The following is an 18,466-nucleotide window of genomic DNA, read 5'->3' on the forward strand; positions in this document are numbered from 1 at the left end:
GAGTTGAGTTGGAAAATCTTTTGGACTAACCCGAAATTTCAAGTTGGTTAAATTGATGACCCGAGTAACTTGAATAGAGTTCACAACGCAACCTTTGGTTTGCTGGGTTGTGTTTTTTTTAATTATTTAAAAAATTATACATATCTACATGTTATATTAATAACTAAAATCTTATAAAACTCAAATATCAAGTATTCACATGTCACACCATATTACTGACATAGTTACAAACATCAACTATTCTTACAAAAAAAAACAATATGGTGAGGTTGAGTTGGGTTGGATTGAGTTGTAACTCTATTTTCAGATTGGTCAAGCTGACCCGACAAAAAAAATATCTACATGCAAACCGACTTGAATTTTTGGTTTTCGAAAAATTCAATCCAACCTATATATATATATATATAGGTTGATCGGGTCATAGGGTCAGACGAACACCTCTACTTATTATACACAGAATTAAACGTATACACCAACCTCAAAATTTGTGACGAAATTGCTTATGTTCTACCTACTTTATTATATAAAATATTTATTTTGTTTTATAATTTTTATTACAATATATTAAACATTTAATAATACAAAAGTAGGGCGGAATTGTACTTCTCAATGCATTTTTTTTAATTAATCCCTTTCCTTTATAACCAATTCCACCATGAATTAAAAATAAATAAAATCTGAAAATATAATAAAATTTTTTATTAATTATTTAGAAAATTTGAAATACAATCCATTTTCCTTCCAATTTTTTTTTTGTTAATTTATTTAAATTATTTCCATATAAATTTATTTTCGGTCAAATTTAACATTTATTAAAAACTAATATTTATATATAAACATTATTGAAACATATAATTAAATTTTGAGAAAATAAATAATTTGGGTGAGCTGCAGTTGACGTGGAAACGGCGGATGGGGCCCTCCAAGATGATCGCTCGTGTGGTGTGTCAGAGATGAAATAATCTCGCACGTGCCCTCTCCTCTTTTTGTCCTTCCGTTCATGTTATAAATTTTACTTTAATTAAAACATTAATGTTTTAATGTTACTCGATCTTACGTCATTCTTAAATGATAATAACGTAGTTTATTATAAAAATTATTAAGACCTATAGATATGATATTATTTTAATTGAATATAACGTCGTAAGCCTGTTTTTAGCATAATAGAAATCGGAAGAAAATTTGAACATTCGACTATGATCTAACCTAAGGGCTACAACTTGAACAGACGATTCGTACAAGGGTATCTTACCTTTACTTGAAAATAAGAGTAGTACATGACTTGAGTATTTTAAGAAATACTCAGTAAGTAACTCCACTATTGGAGGCAACTGCTGGAGGTGAGCTGAGGTTCGAGCTATGGACGTTGGGAAGTGGTTCAGGTCAGCGTCAGCAAAATGGGGTGAGCCGACGGGTTGTGAATTGACTATTGGAGTGGGTCGGTGGATATCTTAGGTTGAAAGCGAGACTAAGCCAAAGGGTAGGTGCGAGCATTTGATGGGTTGAAGGTGTGGAACTGTAAGTTCGTAACACCGAGGGAACAAATTGGAAGATGTGCAAAAGACTGATCGACTTTTAAAAGTGGCTAACAAAACAGACATTTTGAAATTCGACGAAAACTAAAACAATCAGTTTGTTTATGTTATCTTTTTTTTATAAATATTTTCAAAATCGGAACAAAATTTTAAAATGTTATTTTTTTTATTTACGAAATTTGACAAAAAAAAAAAAAATGCCGAGATTTGAATCTTTGACCGAAAGTGAAACAAGTATATGTTAATCATGTCGGAGTTATACCGATATCGAGAAAAAAAAAAACTAAAAACAAACTCGCTTATCAATCGAGCTTGAGAAATTAACTTATAATACCAATTTAAATACAGCTCTGTAGTTTAAGATATACATTCTCGATCAACCCTCCAAAGCTCGGATCCCACCCTTCCATGTTTGTTCTTAAAAAAAAAAAAAAAAAAAATTATGAAAAAGAGAAAAAAAGTTTTTATTTTTTTATTTTTTATTTTTAGTATAAGCTATGGAGAATTTGATTACTTTAGTCCTCAAAATCAGATATGTTAGCTAACCCTAAACCCTAACCCTAACCCTAAACCTAACTCTATGGATTGGATTTACTATTGAGACAAGCATGCTTGTAAAGAGATTCCCTTTAATTATTTACGTGACATTATGTAATCGGCACGAATTACCATTCCTCTTTTTCTCTTTTAACAAATATCGAGGTTACCATTTGAAACACGAGATCCAAGTTTAGCTCATAATTATATTGTTCGGTATTCAAAATTCGAGGTTCAAACCCTCACACCTTCTCATTCTCGGGATTGAAAATAAGCAAACAGTAAAAATGAATCTAGAGAGAAAATGTGATTACAAGAGCTCAAACACACAACCGACTCCTCTACCCTCGTGTTTGATTGCCAACCGTCGAGGTTAGAACCCTAAACAGAGTGCCGAATACTATGTTAGATCATTCATCAAATTTATTAGAGACCACGTGTTGGACACAAACGTAATGAAACAGTTGTGTAAAGATTTGGGTAAATGGTATATAAGAATGGAGACTAAATAAAACTAAGAACAGGAATTTGGGGATTAAATATTAGTTTTGGGAGACAAAATGACAGAATAATGTAATGTTCGAAGTTTGAGGAGTAATTAAATCTATAATTTAACCCATGTTATAAGAAGAGAGAGTAAAATAATGTGTAATAATTGTAAGTATCAGTGTGACAGTGGTAAGGGATAAATATAAGTAAAATAATAAAGGGAAGATGATTGGTAACACATTGTTTATAAATGTTGGAAACAATTGGAAGAGTGGATTCAACACATGCTACACACATTCCACTGTTTTCCAAGATGGGTATTAATTTATTATTCATCATGCTCCACATTTTTTTAATTCATATCAATGGCACGAAAAACGGGACACAAGCTAACACAAAACATGTCGACTGTAACAGCTTCAGGTCACTGTTAGTGGATATTGTCCATTTTCGTTCGATACGTATTGTCATCAGTCTTGTGGTTTAAAACGCGTCTATTAGGGAGAAGTTTTCACATCCTTATAAGGAATGTTTCGTTCTCTTCTCCAACCAATGTGGGATCTCATAATCCATGCGTTTTTATTGGCACACTGCTCGGTGTCTTGCTTTGATACCATTTATAACAGTCCAAGCTTACCGGTAATAGATACTGTTTGATTTGGCTCATTACGTATCGTTGTCTGCCTCATGGTTTTAAAACATGTCTAGTAGGGAGAGGTTTCCACACCCTTATAAAGAAGGTTTCAGTTTCGTTTTCTTCTCCAACCAATGTGGGACCTCACATCCATTCCTTTGGGGGACAGGTGTTCTCCTTGACATACCGCTTGATGTCTGGTTCTGATACCATTGGTAACAGCCCAAGCCCATCGTTAGCAGATATTGTTCGTTTTGGCTTGTTACGTATCACTGTTAGCTTCACGATTTTAAAACACGTCTATTAGGGAGAAGCTTCCACACTCTTATAAGAAATATTTTGTTTCTCTCCCCAACCGATGTTAGATCTCAAAATTTAGGCTGTTACATCAAATACAAAATTGTTCTAAGCAAAACCCACTTAAGTTTGAAATTCCTATTATTGAACTACTGAAAATGAAGGTGCACAGCATTTATATTAGTAGTAGCTTAGATGCGATATCAGTTCATTCATGTAACCCTTGTTTTATTCGAGTGTCACACATTTTTCTAAAAAGATATATGTAAATTTACAACTCGCAAGATAGGGAGGTTGAAAAACACAAACACTACATTAAAGCTCAAACAGTGAGTATGACGATGAATTTGTGGTTGATGACAAATGGGCAAACCAGTGTGGTAACCGAGTGTCTAACCGACGATTTTGTTGAGGATTCTATATTAGAAAGATGAAAAGACATGACAATTTTTATAAGATACATGAGTTACATGTCAGACTCATGTTATTCAGAGTGTGTTTAGACATAACCGTCTCCGACATTGATTCTTCTCCTAGATTAGAGTATTTTTCCGAGAAACCCTAATCTAAAACTCTTCAAACTTTTACATGTACATATTCAACCGAAATAAACGAGCTACCAAATATATTTCAGTGAATAAAATACTAAATATTTTTTAGCTACAAATACATGAATTTTGGTGTCTATAATTACAATCAAATTATTGAAAATGAATAGAATAAGCTTCACGAGGAACTAATCCCCATGATGAAATCCTCGAAATAATCTACCTTGGTTAACTTAAAATAGTGACTAGGGATAGTACATTACAGTGATAATCCCTACGAAATAAGAATATCCACCCCTACTTATTTACTCTTAATATAATTTACCACTTTGAGGACTTATTTACTTTTTTTTTTTTTACCTTTTCATGTATAATCAGCTCTACTTATGAATAAGGACTCGAACAACGCGAGCTACTCAATTCAAGTAATAGGGTTGGATTAGATTAGACCTTTTTTCGATTGGGTTGGGTTGATTTTTTGAAAAATCGAAAAAATTCGGTTCAGTTCACGAATTTTGAGATTATTATGAAAATTAAGAATATTTAATGTTTGTAACAAATGTTAATGATGTATAGTAACCCGTGAATATTTCTAGTTAATAATGTAATAGAGTAGATTTTTTAAAAATAGTTTAAAAATAAATAAATTAATAACCCGACTACCTAATCCAACCCAACACGAAAATAAAATGTTGAATTGTGTCGGGTTGTGAACCTTATTAAAGTCATTCGGGTCACTATCCCGACCAGCTTGAAATTTCGGATTTTCATTACAATATAACAAAAGAGTTTGTAAACAATCCTAATGCTTTACATAATCTACCAATTTTTTTTTAACATAAAGTTTTTATGAACATGAAATATTAAAAGAATAAATATTTGAAGATACCGTACACAGCCTTTTTTCCATTTTATCCCTATTTATTCCATCATTTCTAGTTTTAAATTAAAAAAGAAATAATAATAAAGAATATATTAAAGTGCCTTTGGGATGCAAAAAAGGTATCCATTGGAAGAATATATATAATTAAAAAAAAAAACAATTTTTAATTAAAAAAGTAAATAAGAAAGATTAGACAAATGATTATAAGGTAATAGTGTAGCTTTGCTCCTTTTAAGATTAATTAAATAATTAAGTTTGTATTAATTTGGATTAATTTAATTAAACATATTGATGAAATTAGGAGGCCCTTCCTTGTCCCATTTCTCCAATATGAAACAATGTTTATTAAATAAAAAATTAAATTAATTAGCTCATGCTTAAGTGGCCAACAAATAAAAATGGGGATGCCTCCCTTTTTCCCCCTTGTGAATTATTTAATTTTCGCTCTCAATAATTCCAACTATTAATTCTTTATTAAGTAATTATTTACTTTAAAAAAAAACTACCATCAACCCAATAAGACTATTTACCGAGCATTTCTTTAAATACTCAAGCCACGTGCTACTACATTCATGTGCAAGCCATGGAAATGAAGTCAGGACAGTTGCATTTTTTCTTTAGATACTCAAGTCACATGCTACTACATTGATGTGCAAGCCATGGAAATGAAGTCGGGACAGTTGCATTTTTTTCTTTAAATACTCAAGTCACGTGCTACTACATTGATGTGCAAGCCATGGAAATGAAGTCGGGACAGTTGCATTTTTTTCTTTAAATACTCAAGTCACGTGCTACTACATTGATGTGCCAGCCAAGGAAATGAAGTCAGGATAGTTGCATTTTTTCTTTAAATACTCAAGTCACGTGCTACTACATTGATGTGCAAGCCATGGAAATGAAGTCGGGATAGTTGCATTTTCTATTTAAGTTGCAGCCTTTAAGTTCAATCGGGGCGTTCTCATTACATTGAAATTATTATTGTTTCATTTATATTTTTTGAGTTTAGAAAGTGAGAATTTGAATGTTTGACTTTTTGATACTTTTGATTAATAGTGCATGTCTTAATAATGAGTTGGGTTGTGCTCGGTGTTGAAGAACGAGCAGGTAACTTACAAACAGAGGCTTGGTTAAGGTAACCCACTAGAACCGTAGCAAAAGTGAGTCTTCATAGGACAATTTCACTGCTTATGGACTTGAACCTGGATGATCTATCCATGACTAGGATGAAACTTGAGTGAGACTAAATAGAGGTTCGAACCGACTTGTAACATCTCAGATCTACCGCTAGCAGATATTGTCCTCTTTGAGCTTTTCCTTTCGGGCTTCCCCTCAAGGCTTTAAAACGTGTCTGCTAAAGGAAGGTTTCCACATCCTTATAAATGGTGGTTTGTTCTCCTCTCTAATCAATGTGGGACATCACACGACTGATGTTGGAGTCGGCTCGGATTTTTTTTTAAAAAAATGAATAGTGAAATTGATGCGATTATAATTAGGGTTGGGGAGCAGGGTCGACATGTTGGTTTGGAAATGAAATAAAAGTGAAAATAAGTAATTGTAAATTGGATTAGATAATGATAAGAGTGGAGTTAGTGGTCGACATGTCGTGCCCTCTGAAACTTAAACAATTAAAAGCACCATTTCTATGTCTGATTATTAATTTAATTTGATGAATTAATGTGTGATATTAATTAGTATATAGTTTTAACTGTTGTATTCTCCAGTGTCACCATTCTTTGTTTTCTTCAGCTTTTTTAATTCTCAGACCTTCCATTATCATATGTTTATTGCAAATCCCCATCATTACTCCTTTTCTTCTACTTAAAAACACCACATTTTTCAGTTTATTACGGACTTTTTCAGGCTCAATTTAGTCAATTATTAATACTCAACTATATCGTTTTGATACCATAATCACAAGTTTCAAGTTCGTGTTTCGTAACCTCTCGAACAATTGAATTTTATGTCTAATAGAACCATTGGGTTTTTAGTAATTTGGCGTCTTGTAGGTTTGTGAATCTTTTGAAAACATGTCCAATAGTAAGTTCTTGAATCTAGTAAACATATAAAAGTTGAAATTTTAGACCCGGTTGATTATTATTTGGTTTTTTTAAAATTGTACTTGTTTTCTTACTGTTTCTAGATAATGGGTTTCAAACGAGGAGTAAGTAACGTGAGCATGTTGCTGGAAAATGTCGAATCGTGTACAAATGTAACAGCTAAAGTCCACCGCTAATAGATATTGTCTATTTTAGCCTGTTATGTATCGTCGTCAATCTCACGATTTTAAAACGTGTCTACTAGGGAGAAGTTTCTACACCCATATAAGGAATGCTTCGTTCCCCTCCCCATCCGATGTGGGATCTTACAATTCACCCCCTTGGGGCTCAACGTCCTTGCTTGAACACCACTCAGTGTCTGGCTCTGATACCATTTGTAATAGCCGAAGCCCATTGCTACCACTTTGACCCATTACGTATCATCATCCGCCTCACAATTTTAAAACATGTCTACTAGGAAGAAGTTTCCACACTCACATATAAGAAATATTTCGTTTCCCTCCCCAATCGATATAGGATCTCACAATCCACTTCCCTTAAGGGCCCAACGTCCCCGCTTGCACACCAACCAGTGTCTAGCTCTGATATCATTTGTAACAACCGAAACCTACCGCTAGCAAATATTGTTCATCTTGACTCATTACGTATCACCATCAGCCTCACAATTTTAAAACACGTCTACTAGGGAGAAGTTTCTAGATTCACATATAAAGGAATGTTTCGTTCCCCTCCCCAACCGATGTGAGATCTCACAATCCATCCCCTTCGGGGCCCAACGTCCTCACTTGCACACCACCCAGTGTCTAGCTTTGATACAATTTGTAACAACTGAAGCACACGGCTAGCAAATATTGTCAACTTTGACTTTCGCCATCAGCCTCACGATTTTAAAACACGTTTAATAGGAAGAAGTTTCCGCACCCTTATAAAAAAAATGTTTCGTTTCCCTCTCTGACATAGGATCTCACAACAGAACTCATTACAACTTAAAACTTCCATTAAGCAAAAACCCAAAAGTATAAAGATTAAACGTGTAATTTAACCCTGGTTATCGTGTTTAATTAAAGAAATCCAATCATAAAAGAAAGTATATAAAAAAAAGGGTTTAATCTACAACGACAACAGCTGATCTTTTGTCGTATGGAGATAATAAAGAGAACCCATCTGAGAGTAATAAAATACTCGAAAATGTCGTCCATTTAGGGAACCTAAACCCATTTCATATCATTTTAAAATCATCCACCTCTTCCTTCTTCAAGTGTTTATAAACTCCATCATAATCCCTTGACGAGAGAAACCCATCACCCAAGAACAACACGGAAACCCCAAAAAAAACAACAAAAAAACCCCAAAAGATCTCTCCAAGTACCAAAAAAAATGACAGGTTCTGGTTCTCCCTGTGGAGCCTGTAAGTTCTTGAGAAGAAAATGTGTCAGAGGCTGCGTTTTTGCGCCATATTTCTGCCATGAACAAGGCGCTACTCATTTTGCTGCTATTCATAAGGTGTTTGGCGCTAGCAATGTGTCTAAGCTTCTTGCTCGTTTGCCTGTTAGTGAGCGCTGTGAGGCTGCTGTTACTATCTCTTATGAAGCTCAAGCTAGGCTTCAAGATCCTATCTATGGCTGTGTTTCTCATATCTTTGCCCTCCAACAACAGGTGATTCTTCGTCTGTGTTTTTCTTTTCAAGTTGGATGACTGGTCGTGGGAAAGATTTGAACTTTGACCTTAATTCGTTCTCAAATTGGGAGATCCCATGTCTGTTTTGGAGAAGAACGAAATACCCGTCAATAGGGTGTGGAAACCTCTCCATAGCAGATGTGTTTTAAAAATATCATTTTTCTTTTCCATTCGAATAATGGGTCGAGGGAAAGATTCTAACTTTGACCTTAATTCATTCTTTATATGAGTGTGGAAAACTCTCCCTAACAGACGCGTTTTAAAAACATAATTTTTCTTTTCAATTCGAATAATGGGTCGAGGGAAAGATTCGAACTTTGACCTTGATTAATTCTCAAACTGTGAGATCCCACCTCGGTTCGAGAGCAGAACGAAACACCTTTAAGAAAGGTGTGGAAAGCCCGAAAGAAAAAGTCAAAATAAGACAATATCTGTAGTAACTTACCTCTAGTCATTACGCATTAAAACCCTAATTCAGCTCCTAACTCATTAAAGCTTATTCAATTTTTTTTTTCAGGTTGTGAGTCTTCAAGCACAACTAGCTTCTCTTAAGGAACAAGCAGCAGAAAACATGATGAACGTATCTGGTAATAGAGGTGAGGCTGAGAAGAATAGCAGAAAGGTTCCTTGTCATCCACAAGATCTCCATAGCTGGTTTCAGTCAGAGCAACCGAACGTAATGCTCGAGTTCAATCCGAATCCGACTCGGAACAATTCGGCATCGAACCCTTATTATGATGAGAATTATAGCATTATGGTTAATTCTCAGTCCAATGAGAACTATGAGCATCACATGGCTAAAATGGAGGAAAGTGGATCATATGGAAGCTTTGAAGAAACCTCAGGCTATTCCATGTATACTCTTGATCACTTGCATTCAAATGTTCAACAATGGAGCTTCAATGAGTCTGCTGATGATTTACAATCAGTTGCTTTTGGTAATAGGCATTGGTAAGAGAGAGAGTGAGAGGAGAGAGAAAGGAATTTGAATTGAATCACAGTTGGAAATTATTAATGGAAGCCCTCTATTTCTTTCTCTTTATCTCTATAAACAAAATCATTTGGAACGATAATTTGCGAATTACCTTGAAATACATGTTTATAATACGAGAACGACATTTGTTTGGATATCTCGAACCGTTGATCCTCATAACGATAACCTACGAGTTCTCTTGAAATACCTGTTTATAATACGAGAACGACATTCATTTAGGTATCTCGAACCATTGATCTTCAGAACGATAATCTACTAATTGCCTTAAAATACCTATTTATAATACGAGAACGACGTTCATTTGGGTATCTCGAACCGTCAATCTTCAGAACGATAACTTATGAGTTCTCTTGAAATATCTGTTTATAATACGAGAACGACATTCATTTGGGTATCTCGAACCATTGATCTTCAGAATGATAACCTATGAATTCCCTTGAAATACGTGTTTATAATATGAGAATAACATTCATTTGGGTATCTCAAACCATCGATCTTCAGAACGATACTAATTGCCTTAAAATACCTGTTTATAATACGAGAACGACGTTCATTTGGGTATCTTGAACCATCCATCTTTAAAATGATAACCTACAAATTTCTTTGAAATACATGTTTATAATACAAGAACGACATCCATTTGGGTATCCTAAACCATCTATGAGATCCCACATCGATTGGGGAGGAGAACGAAACACCATTTATAAGGGTGTGGAAACCTCTCCCTAGTAGACACGTTCTAAAAACCTTGAGTGGAAACCTGAAAAGAAAAGTCCAAAGAGGCTAATATGTCGTTTCATTGATACGCAAAACAAATCCTAGAAACTAGAAAACCCATTAACAAAAATTATATTTTAATATTAGATAGAGAAACTTTTCCTTCATTTTGAGCTAATAAAGTACAGTTAAATTTAGGGTTTTGAAGGGGATGGGCTAAGGATTGAATATCATTCTATTTAAGGAAGAGTAGGATCCAAATAGGCCCATAGGTATGCTTAATTTGACACATATTATTGCTATCACACTCAATAGCTTAGCTTAATTACCTAATAAATGCAGATCCCAACACAATTACATTTCCATGAGCTGCAAAATTGCAGCAAAAGTTTGGAACATCTCTTTCTGTCTTTTTTTCTTGTCTTTTTGGGCAGCTAAAGCTCTCATTTTTTACCTCTTGGCTTTGCCTCTTTGTATGTATATCCTCGAGTAAGTACTCGTCAGCTTTACGGTCTTGTTATGTGGGTCGGGTATAATTACAACGCAAGATCTCACGTTGCTTCGATGCATAAGTTAGAGTAGCATAGAACTCGATAGTATTGATTGCGTCTGTCTCTTAAGTCAGTTTTATCATACTACATGGATGTTAGGATTGTACATTGAGTCGGCTGGAATTACGAGAAGGGTCTCAGCCGTTTCGAGATATCAATGGTCGGGTCGGGTTTCTCGCCTCGGTATGAGAAGTTTTTTGGGCTTTCTTAGGATTTTATACTATTTGAGGCCCATTGGGCCTAGCTTTTGGGAACATCCACAACACTACTTAATTAGATTAATCACCTAAAAGTATCATCATTGGTACCCCTCACCACAATTAATTAGATTAATCACCTACATTAATATTAATATTGATGAAATGTGTATGCATATAAATATTACAAATAATAATAATAATTAAAAAAAAAATAGTCAAGCCTTTTTATGAATGGGCAATTTTTAAGTCGGTATCAAATAGGTCATCTGAATTTTGAAAAATGTCTAATAAGTCTCTAAATTTTGAATTTTGTATTTTTTGAATTTACGAACTTATTGGACATAAATAAATTAACCGACAATTAAGAAGTTCAACTAACACGAGTACGATGTTAGTCAGAGTAGCAATTTTCAAGTTAAATATCGATGCCAAAATGGTAACTTTATTTATTTGAGTTGAACGAGATGAATAATTAAACTATTGACCATTGAAATGACAATTGATGTCTCTTGTCTTTCACTGAACTATGCTCAAATTGACAATTTTAAAATTTTTTAATTAAACAGTAAGAACAATTGAAATCCTAACTTGTAGTTACAATACAAGTAAATCACTTGTAAAAGAGTTCAATAAAGGTTAAAACTATCATTTCTAATATAATTGAGTAATAACTAAGGTCGGGCATAATAGTGGATCAAATGTTTTGTTGTATAGATTAACGAGTTCACATGATTGATGGGTAAGAAAAACATGCTGGTTATATTTAAATCGAGATGTATAACTTAATAGAAACAGGTCTAAAGAATGATCGAGAAGGCTTCTTTAGTAGAGACAGGTCCGAAAAACGATCGAGGGCAAAGCAAGAGAAATAGCTTTTGGGTATGTCTAAATGTATGCCCTTTTGTGTTCTTTGCTTTTCTCTATTAAATTCATGTCTAATTCTTTCTTGTCCTTATCCTTTTCACTTCTTTAATGCATTATTCAACTTTCCCCCCTTCAATCACACTCAACTTTGATAAGATATCAAATCTTCCCACCCCAATTAAATTAATGGGGTTTTTTTTTTTGAAAGAATATATTTTATAATATAAAGTACATGAGAAATAAATAATTTTATTTAATTAGTAATATGAAGGGTTAAGTGTATAATTTAGTGATCAAATGAGATTCCTTGTCTATTAGGTTTGGTGTTGGCCACATTCATGGGATCAAAATCTCAAATAATTAATAATAATTACTTTATGTTAGCTCACTTAGGCTAAAATTATTGGTGTCTTTTTTTAAATTCCTCTACAATGTATATAGTCAATAATAAAGTTAATGGTTTTGGGATTTTAAATGGTTTTTTTTAAGACCAATGATGGTTTGATAATCGATTAATTCTCTTTCATCTTTCGTGACATGGTCATGTTACAATTCTTCACTTTTTAAGAGTGACAGAACACTATTCCCACAAACCAATACGAGTCCTTCAAGCATGTCATGGCACTCGATGGTTCAGGTATTCTCTTGCATTCCCCGCGACATGGTCACGATACTATTCCTCACTTTTTGAAAGTGAACACTATCCCCACAAACCAACACAAGTGCTTCCTAACATATTTTGTCCTCACTCACATGCATCCTATGATTGAATCACCAAAAAGAAAGATGCACCTTATTGGTATACATTGTAACTTTCATTTCCTTTTAAACCTTTCTTAATCCTTCTATTCTCAAGATCATTCTCGTTTAGATTTGTTCTCGGTTCATTTATACACCTCTACTTTACTCGGGTGTTACTTGAAATTTTTAAAATTCTAGATAATCATGGTGAAAGATTAATTATGGGATGTTGTAGATAGAAATGGTTAGAAATGATGCATTCAATCAAGGGGACACTTTGCTTAGTTGTGTGAATACAAAATTATGAGTGATTAGTTTGAAACTTAGTTTAAAGGTTGGGTGCACCTAATTATTACTGAACATGTAAACCCTAAACAACAAGGCTCCACCCCATACCAACCTCCTCCTCCTTTTCTTCAATCCCTATGTTGGGAACAACTTTGTTCATAACCCTAAATTCCCACATTTTTCAAACTTCTTTTTTTTTTTTCATCTTCTAACGATTTTACTCGAGAAAGTCATTCCAAACTGACTCTTATACTATAACATATTCAATCAGAGAGTTTGGTATGGCGGGCCATAATCCATCCCTATCTCTGTCACCTGTTTCAATTCTCATCCTTACGACTTCACTTCGTTTAGCCAACGAAAATCAAAGTTTTCCATTTCCATCCCGTTCCCACTCTGTTCCCACAAGTTAAATGAATATCTCTGTATTCAACTGATTTTTCTTGACGATATATAGAGACAAAAAAAAAATTTATCCATTTAGAAAAAAACAAGAACAAAGCAACCAATCCATGATGTTGAAAGAAACATTAGAGAAAGATATTGGAATTAGTGTTTAGGGTAATCAAAACGTGTGAAATTAGAAAGGAGAATCCATGAGTTTATATATACATAATATATTTAGGGTTCTTAAATGATATTAAGGGGCCTTAAATGAGTATCATCTCTAACAAAACATGAACTTAAATTAGACCCTTTTTTTATTAAGTGAGGAAAATTAGTTTCTCATCATTCTAAGGGCCAAAGCTTGAAGCTCCCCAAGATCACCATGACATGAAGCTGATCTTCTTCTACCCAATGTTTGGCTCTCTTGATAATGGTTCATGAACATTAATGCTGCATCGTTGTTGGCTGCTGATTCCACTGAGCTCTGTGGGGAAACTGCTGGGTTCATAATTTGAGTCTCATAATTGCTTGGGATTCCATTCGAGAGATTGTTATTGAAGCTTCCTGTCCATTGAAGCTCCATGTTGCCTCCTGATTCCATCAGGGTTTGGGCAAGTTGAGCCTTGGCTTGCATCAATTGTGCTTGTAAGCATGCCACCTTCAAAATCAAGAACAAAAAACAAAACCATTTTAAGGATTTTAAAAAGAAGTATATGTACTGGTGTTCGTGGGTCCGGTTGAGTCAAATTGAGACTTTTTTGACCTAATCCAATTGTTAGATTTGTTAATTTTTTCAATCTAAACTACTCTTCTTAAATAATGAACTCAACTCAATTTGTTAGGTTAGTTTGAGTTATTAAGGTTATTCATTTGAAATTTTCTTTGCCCAAAGACCACAGCTAGTGGATATTGTCCGATTTGGTCCTCGATCTCATGAAAAACGTGTCTGCTAAGTGAGATCTCACATCAGTTGGAGAGAAAAACGAAACATTTCTTATAAGGATGTGAAAATCTCTCCCTAGTATATGCAATTAAAAACTGTGAGGTTGACAACGATACGTAACAGAATGAAATGGACAATATCTGTTAGCGGTGGGCTTGAGATATTACAAATGGTATCAGAGTCAGATATTGGGCGGTGTGCTAGCCAGGACGCTAGACCCCCAAGGGGGTGGATAGTGAGATCTCACATTGGTTGGAGAGGGTTACAAAGACCAGTGAAGCTGATGACAATATGTAACAGGCTAAAACGGACGATATCTACTAGTGATTGGTTTGAAATGTTACACTTACAAGGAATGTTTCGTTCCTCTCTCTAACCCAGGTATGATCTCACAATCCACCCTTGATTAAGATGCATATTCATTTTTAAATATTTAATTAACACGTGCAACTCAACTTCAATATATATTTTGAAAAACTACCTTCAAAATAGTTTTAAAAAATCATTTTTGAGAGTGATCCGATAATGAAAATTTTAAAAAATTTAAAAACAATTTCTTTAAATTAACATAAATACGAGATGATTTGATTGAACCTTATCTAGTCTTAGAGAAACTCATGAATCAATTGAGTCTAAAATATTGATCTATTTGAAACTGAACCCAATTCAAATAGTTCAAACAAGTTCGTAACTCAACCCAAACCGTATAGCTTGGCTCGAATTGGGTTGATCAAGTTTCCCGAACCCTCAAAAACATAATCTTGCATTCATATTCAAAATTACCTGTTGTTGGAGAGCAAAAATATGGGCGACACAGCCATAAACAGGGTCAAGAATCCTTGCTTGAGCTTCATAAGCAATAGTAACAACAGCCTCACAGCGATCATGAGCAGGGACATGATGCAGCAACTTAGACACATTACTAGCCCCAAACACTTTATGAACGGCGGCAAATCTTGCAGCCCCTTGTTCCGAGCTAAAGTAAGGAGCAAAAATACACTCAGCCACACATTTCCGCCGCAGAAACTTGCATGCTCCACAAGGAGAGCCACCACCACCGCCACCGCCGCCGCCGCCCGACACGCTACTATTTGCAGTACTAGAAGAAGAAGAAGAAGACGCCATGGAATAAAAGAAGGTAAGAGCGCACGAGTAGAGTAGAAAAGAGTAAAGGGAAAAGGGAGTGGGCGTGCGGGTTGGGTTAAAGGGTTAAGGCTTAATAAAGAAGTGTGAAAGGGAGACATGGAAGGTCTTTGTGTTGGGTCATTAGGGAACATCTCTTTAATAACTCCATATTTCTTCAAAATTCATCTACTTTCTTGTTCCTCACTCGTCAAACAAACTTTTAAATCCGACCCGACCTATTCTCGGTTATGAATTTTCTAGTTTAATTTGAATATGTATCGATAACTCTGATAAGTTATAAACGAATTATGAACTTTCGTCTTTTGTCTATGAGTTTTAAATCTAACCCAATCAACTTTCGTCTATGAACTTTCGACCTAACCTATTCTTAATTATGAATTTTCAAGTTTAATTTGAATATATACTGATAACCCTGACAAGTTATGGACGAACTATGAACTTTCGTTTTTCGTTTATGAACTTTAAATCTAACCCGATCGACTTTCCTCTATGAACTTTCAAATTTCATATTGAAAACAAAACTTCGTTGGCTCTTTATTTTTGTTTTGATTTTAATTAGCTTAGTTCAAGTATGTGCTGATAATCTTGATAGGTTATAAACGAACTATAAACTTTCGTTTTTCGTTTATGAGCTAACTTGATCGATTTTTTTCTATGAACTTTTGAGTTTCCTATCTTTTAAAAGGACGTGAAAACAAAACTTCATTGGCCCTTTATTTTTGTTTAGTTCGAGTGTGTACTGATAATCCTAATAAATTAGAGTAAATCTGGATAATGAATTTTACTCTAATATGTTAATACTACGAACAGGGTTTTAAGCTAAATAAGTTAGAGACGAACATCAAGTACCCAACAAACTTAACAAGGACAGAAATCGATAGCTTTTTAAAACTCAAATATATATTTTGAACGTTTAAAGACCATAATAGAACAAACTTTCAACGTCCCGATTAAACTAATATCGGGATTAAAAATACATATATAATAATTTCTTGTTTTTTTTTTTCTTTCTTTAAAAAAAGGAAGAAAAATGTGATAATTTATTTGATTGATGAGTTTTGATAAAATAGTAATTAATTTTTTGTTTTCCGCCGAACGCCGCACCTAAGAATTGCTGCGTTTTTGTCGCTTTCCGCTTTTTTAATTTGTAATTAAATTATGTGTCCCCACGAGCGTTTGGTCCCATCAAACCCTAATTTTTATTATTTTCCTTTTTTTAAAAAAAAATATATGTTTTCAATTCTTTCATTATTTTCAAAACATAATAATTAAAAAAAAACACGTTATGTTGATGTGTTGTGAAATTAGGTATAAATATATAATCATACATCAAAAACTCGAGCATAATTTAGTGGATAGAAATTTATTAGAAAATTGATATGTCGAGCCAAACCGTGAATACTCTTATTAGTGAATGATGTATATGCACTATCATGTTAATACGAGCATGCTTTCAAAACTCTCTTTCGAAATCTCTCTGCTCCCGTTTTCTAAAACTTTCTTCTTAAACTGAGGCCAGAGACTCGAGCATACTTGTTGTTGGAAAGTGAGTGCCGTACAACCGCAAGTTTGCTGCTATCAAAAGTGCGATTGTGACAAGTGGTATATTAAACCTAATCGAACCCATTCAAGAATGCTCCGATTAACTCAAAAGTTGGTCTGAACATTACTTAATGACTAAGCTATCTTAATCTTTATGGAGTTTAGATTTGAATTCTTTTCTTATATTAGATCGAAAAAATGGTCGTCGCTGGAATTCATGTAAGCACTCAACCTCTCCCCCTTTGCAAACGCTCTATTCCTCCAATATGTTTAGAATCCTTGTTAGATCCCATATCGATTGAAGAGGAGAACGAGTACCAACGAAGACGTTGGGCCCTGGAGAGGGATGAATTATGAGATCCCACATTGGTTGGAGAGGAGAATGAAACATTTTTATAAGGGTGTGAAAACTTCTCCCTTACAGACACGTTTTAAAAACCTTAAGGTGAAGCTCGAAAGGGAAAGCCCAAAGTGGACAATATCTACTGACGGTAGGCTTGGGATATTACAATCTAACCTATAACGACCCTACTTTTCTACTATAATAAAGTTGCTACTACATGCATAAATTAATTAAGATATACAGCAAAGTCTTTTAAAATATTTTAAAAGAGTGTCATGGACTTAGATGTTCATAAGAAAATCATAAAAAATAAAAAACAATGCCTTAACCTCAAGGGCTACAAATAACATGAGTGTCACTGACATAGCTACAATCTCATGACTAAAAACAATGTATTGGTCTAATCTAAGGGCTACAAATAACATGAGTACTACCATCCTAGCTTTAGTCTCATGTTTCACTGCGTTGTCGTCATCCATGCAGAGGTGCTTCAGTCCCATGGCTAAAAGCAATGTCTTGATCTAACATAAAGGCTACAAATAACATGAGTACTACTATCCTAGCTTTAGTTTCATGGCCTGCAGAGGTGGTTTCAATCTCATAGCAAAAAACAATGTCATGATCTAATCTAAGGTGTGAGATCTCAAATCAGTTGAAGAGGAGAACAAAATACCCTTTATGAGGGCGTGGAAACCTCTCTTTAGCAGACATGTTTTAAAAACCTTGAAGGAAAGCCTGAGAGGGAAAGCCCAAAGAGAACAATATCTGCTAACGGTGGGTTTGGACCGTTACATAAGGGCTACAAATAACAAGAATGCTACTACCCTAGCTTCAATCGCATGGTCATCACCACGACATCGTCATCCGTATAGAGGTGTCTTTCCTTTCCGAACGGAACGGAAATAATATTTAAAGATAAATGAAGTTGGTAGGTTTGAGATTAACATGAAGTTAAAGTGGGAATCTATTGGAGTTGGAGACAGTTTGACTTGGGAATCCAAATGAGACACAAAATTCTTTGGTTGGTTTCTAAATATGCAAAAAAAACTCACTAAGGCATTGGAAGTCGAGTCTTTAAGAATGGTCAAACAAT

General features: G+C 34.4%; 2 protein-coding genes across 2 annotated transcripts; one reads left to right on the forward strand and one right to left on the reverse strand.

Annotated features, from left to right (window-relative positions):
• Positions 1 to 8,323: 8,323 nt before the first annotated feature.
• On the forward strand, positions 8,324 to 9,675 carry LOC111463902 (LOB domain-containing protein 29-like). The gene is made up of 2 exons (XM_023107864.1): positions 8,324 to 8,636; positions 9,175 to 9,675. The coding sequence occupies exons 1-2, from the start codon at positions 8,358 to 8,360 to the stop codon at positions 9,610 to 9,612; spliced, it is 717 nt and encodes a 238-aa protein (XP_022963632.1). The 5' UTR covers positions 8,324 to 8,357; the 3' UTR covers positions 9,613 to 9,675.
• A 3,904-nt stretch (positions 9,676 to 13,579) lies between these two features.
• Positions 13,580 to 15,507, reverse strand: LOC111463903 (LOB domain-containing protein 16-like). The gene is made up of 2 exons (XM_023107865.1): positions 15,126 to 15,507; positions 13,580 to 14,057 (listed from the first exon to the last, which is right to left on the reverse strand). Exons 1-2 carry the CDS (start codon positions 15,465 to 15,467, stop codon positions 13,731 to 13,733), a joined length of 669 nt encoding a protein of 222 aa, XP_022963633.1. The 5' UTR covers positions 15,468 to 15,507; the 3' UTR covers positions 13,580 to 13,730.
• Between the last annotated feature and the right edge of the window lie 2,959 nt (positions 15,508 to 18,466).

Source organism: Cucurbita moschata, unplaced genomic scaffold, assembly GCF_002738365.1.
Source record: "Cucurbita moschata cultivar Rifu unplaced genomic scaffold, Cmos_1.0 Cmo_Scf00029, whole genome shotgun sequence".
In the NCBI taxonomy this organism is placed as follows: Eukaryota; Viridiplantae; Streptophyta; class Magnoliopsida; order Cucurbitales; family Cucurbitaceae; genus Cucurbita; species Cucurbita moschata.

Bases quoted from the DNA above. Each gene is read 5' to 3' on its own strand.
- LOC111463903 (XM_023107865.1), bottom strand. From the start codon at position 15,467: ATGGCGTCTTCTTCTTCTTCTTCTAGTACTGCAAATAGTAGCGTGTCG. The intron at 14,058-15,125 runs GTAATTTTGAAT...TTGATTTTGAAG, and splicing joins TTTTTGCTCTCCAACAACAG to GTGGCATGCTTACAAGCACA.
- LOC111463902 (XM_023107864.1), top strand. From the start codon at position 8,358: ATGACAGGTTCTGGTTCTCCCTGTGGAGCCTGTAAGTTCTTGAGAAGA. The intron at 8,637-9,174 runs GTGATTCTTCGT...TTTTTTTTTCAG, and splicing joins TCTTTGCCCTCCAACAACAG to GTTGTGAGTCTTCAAGCACA.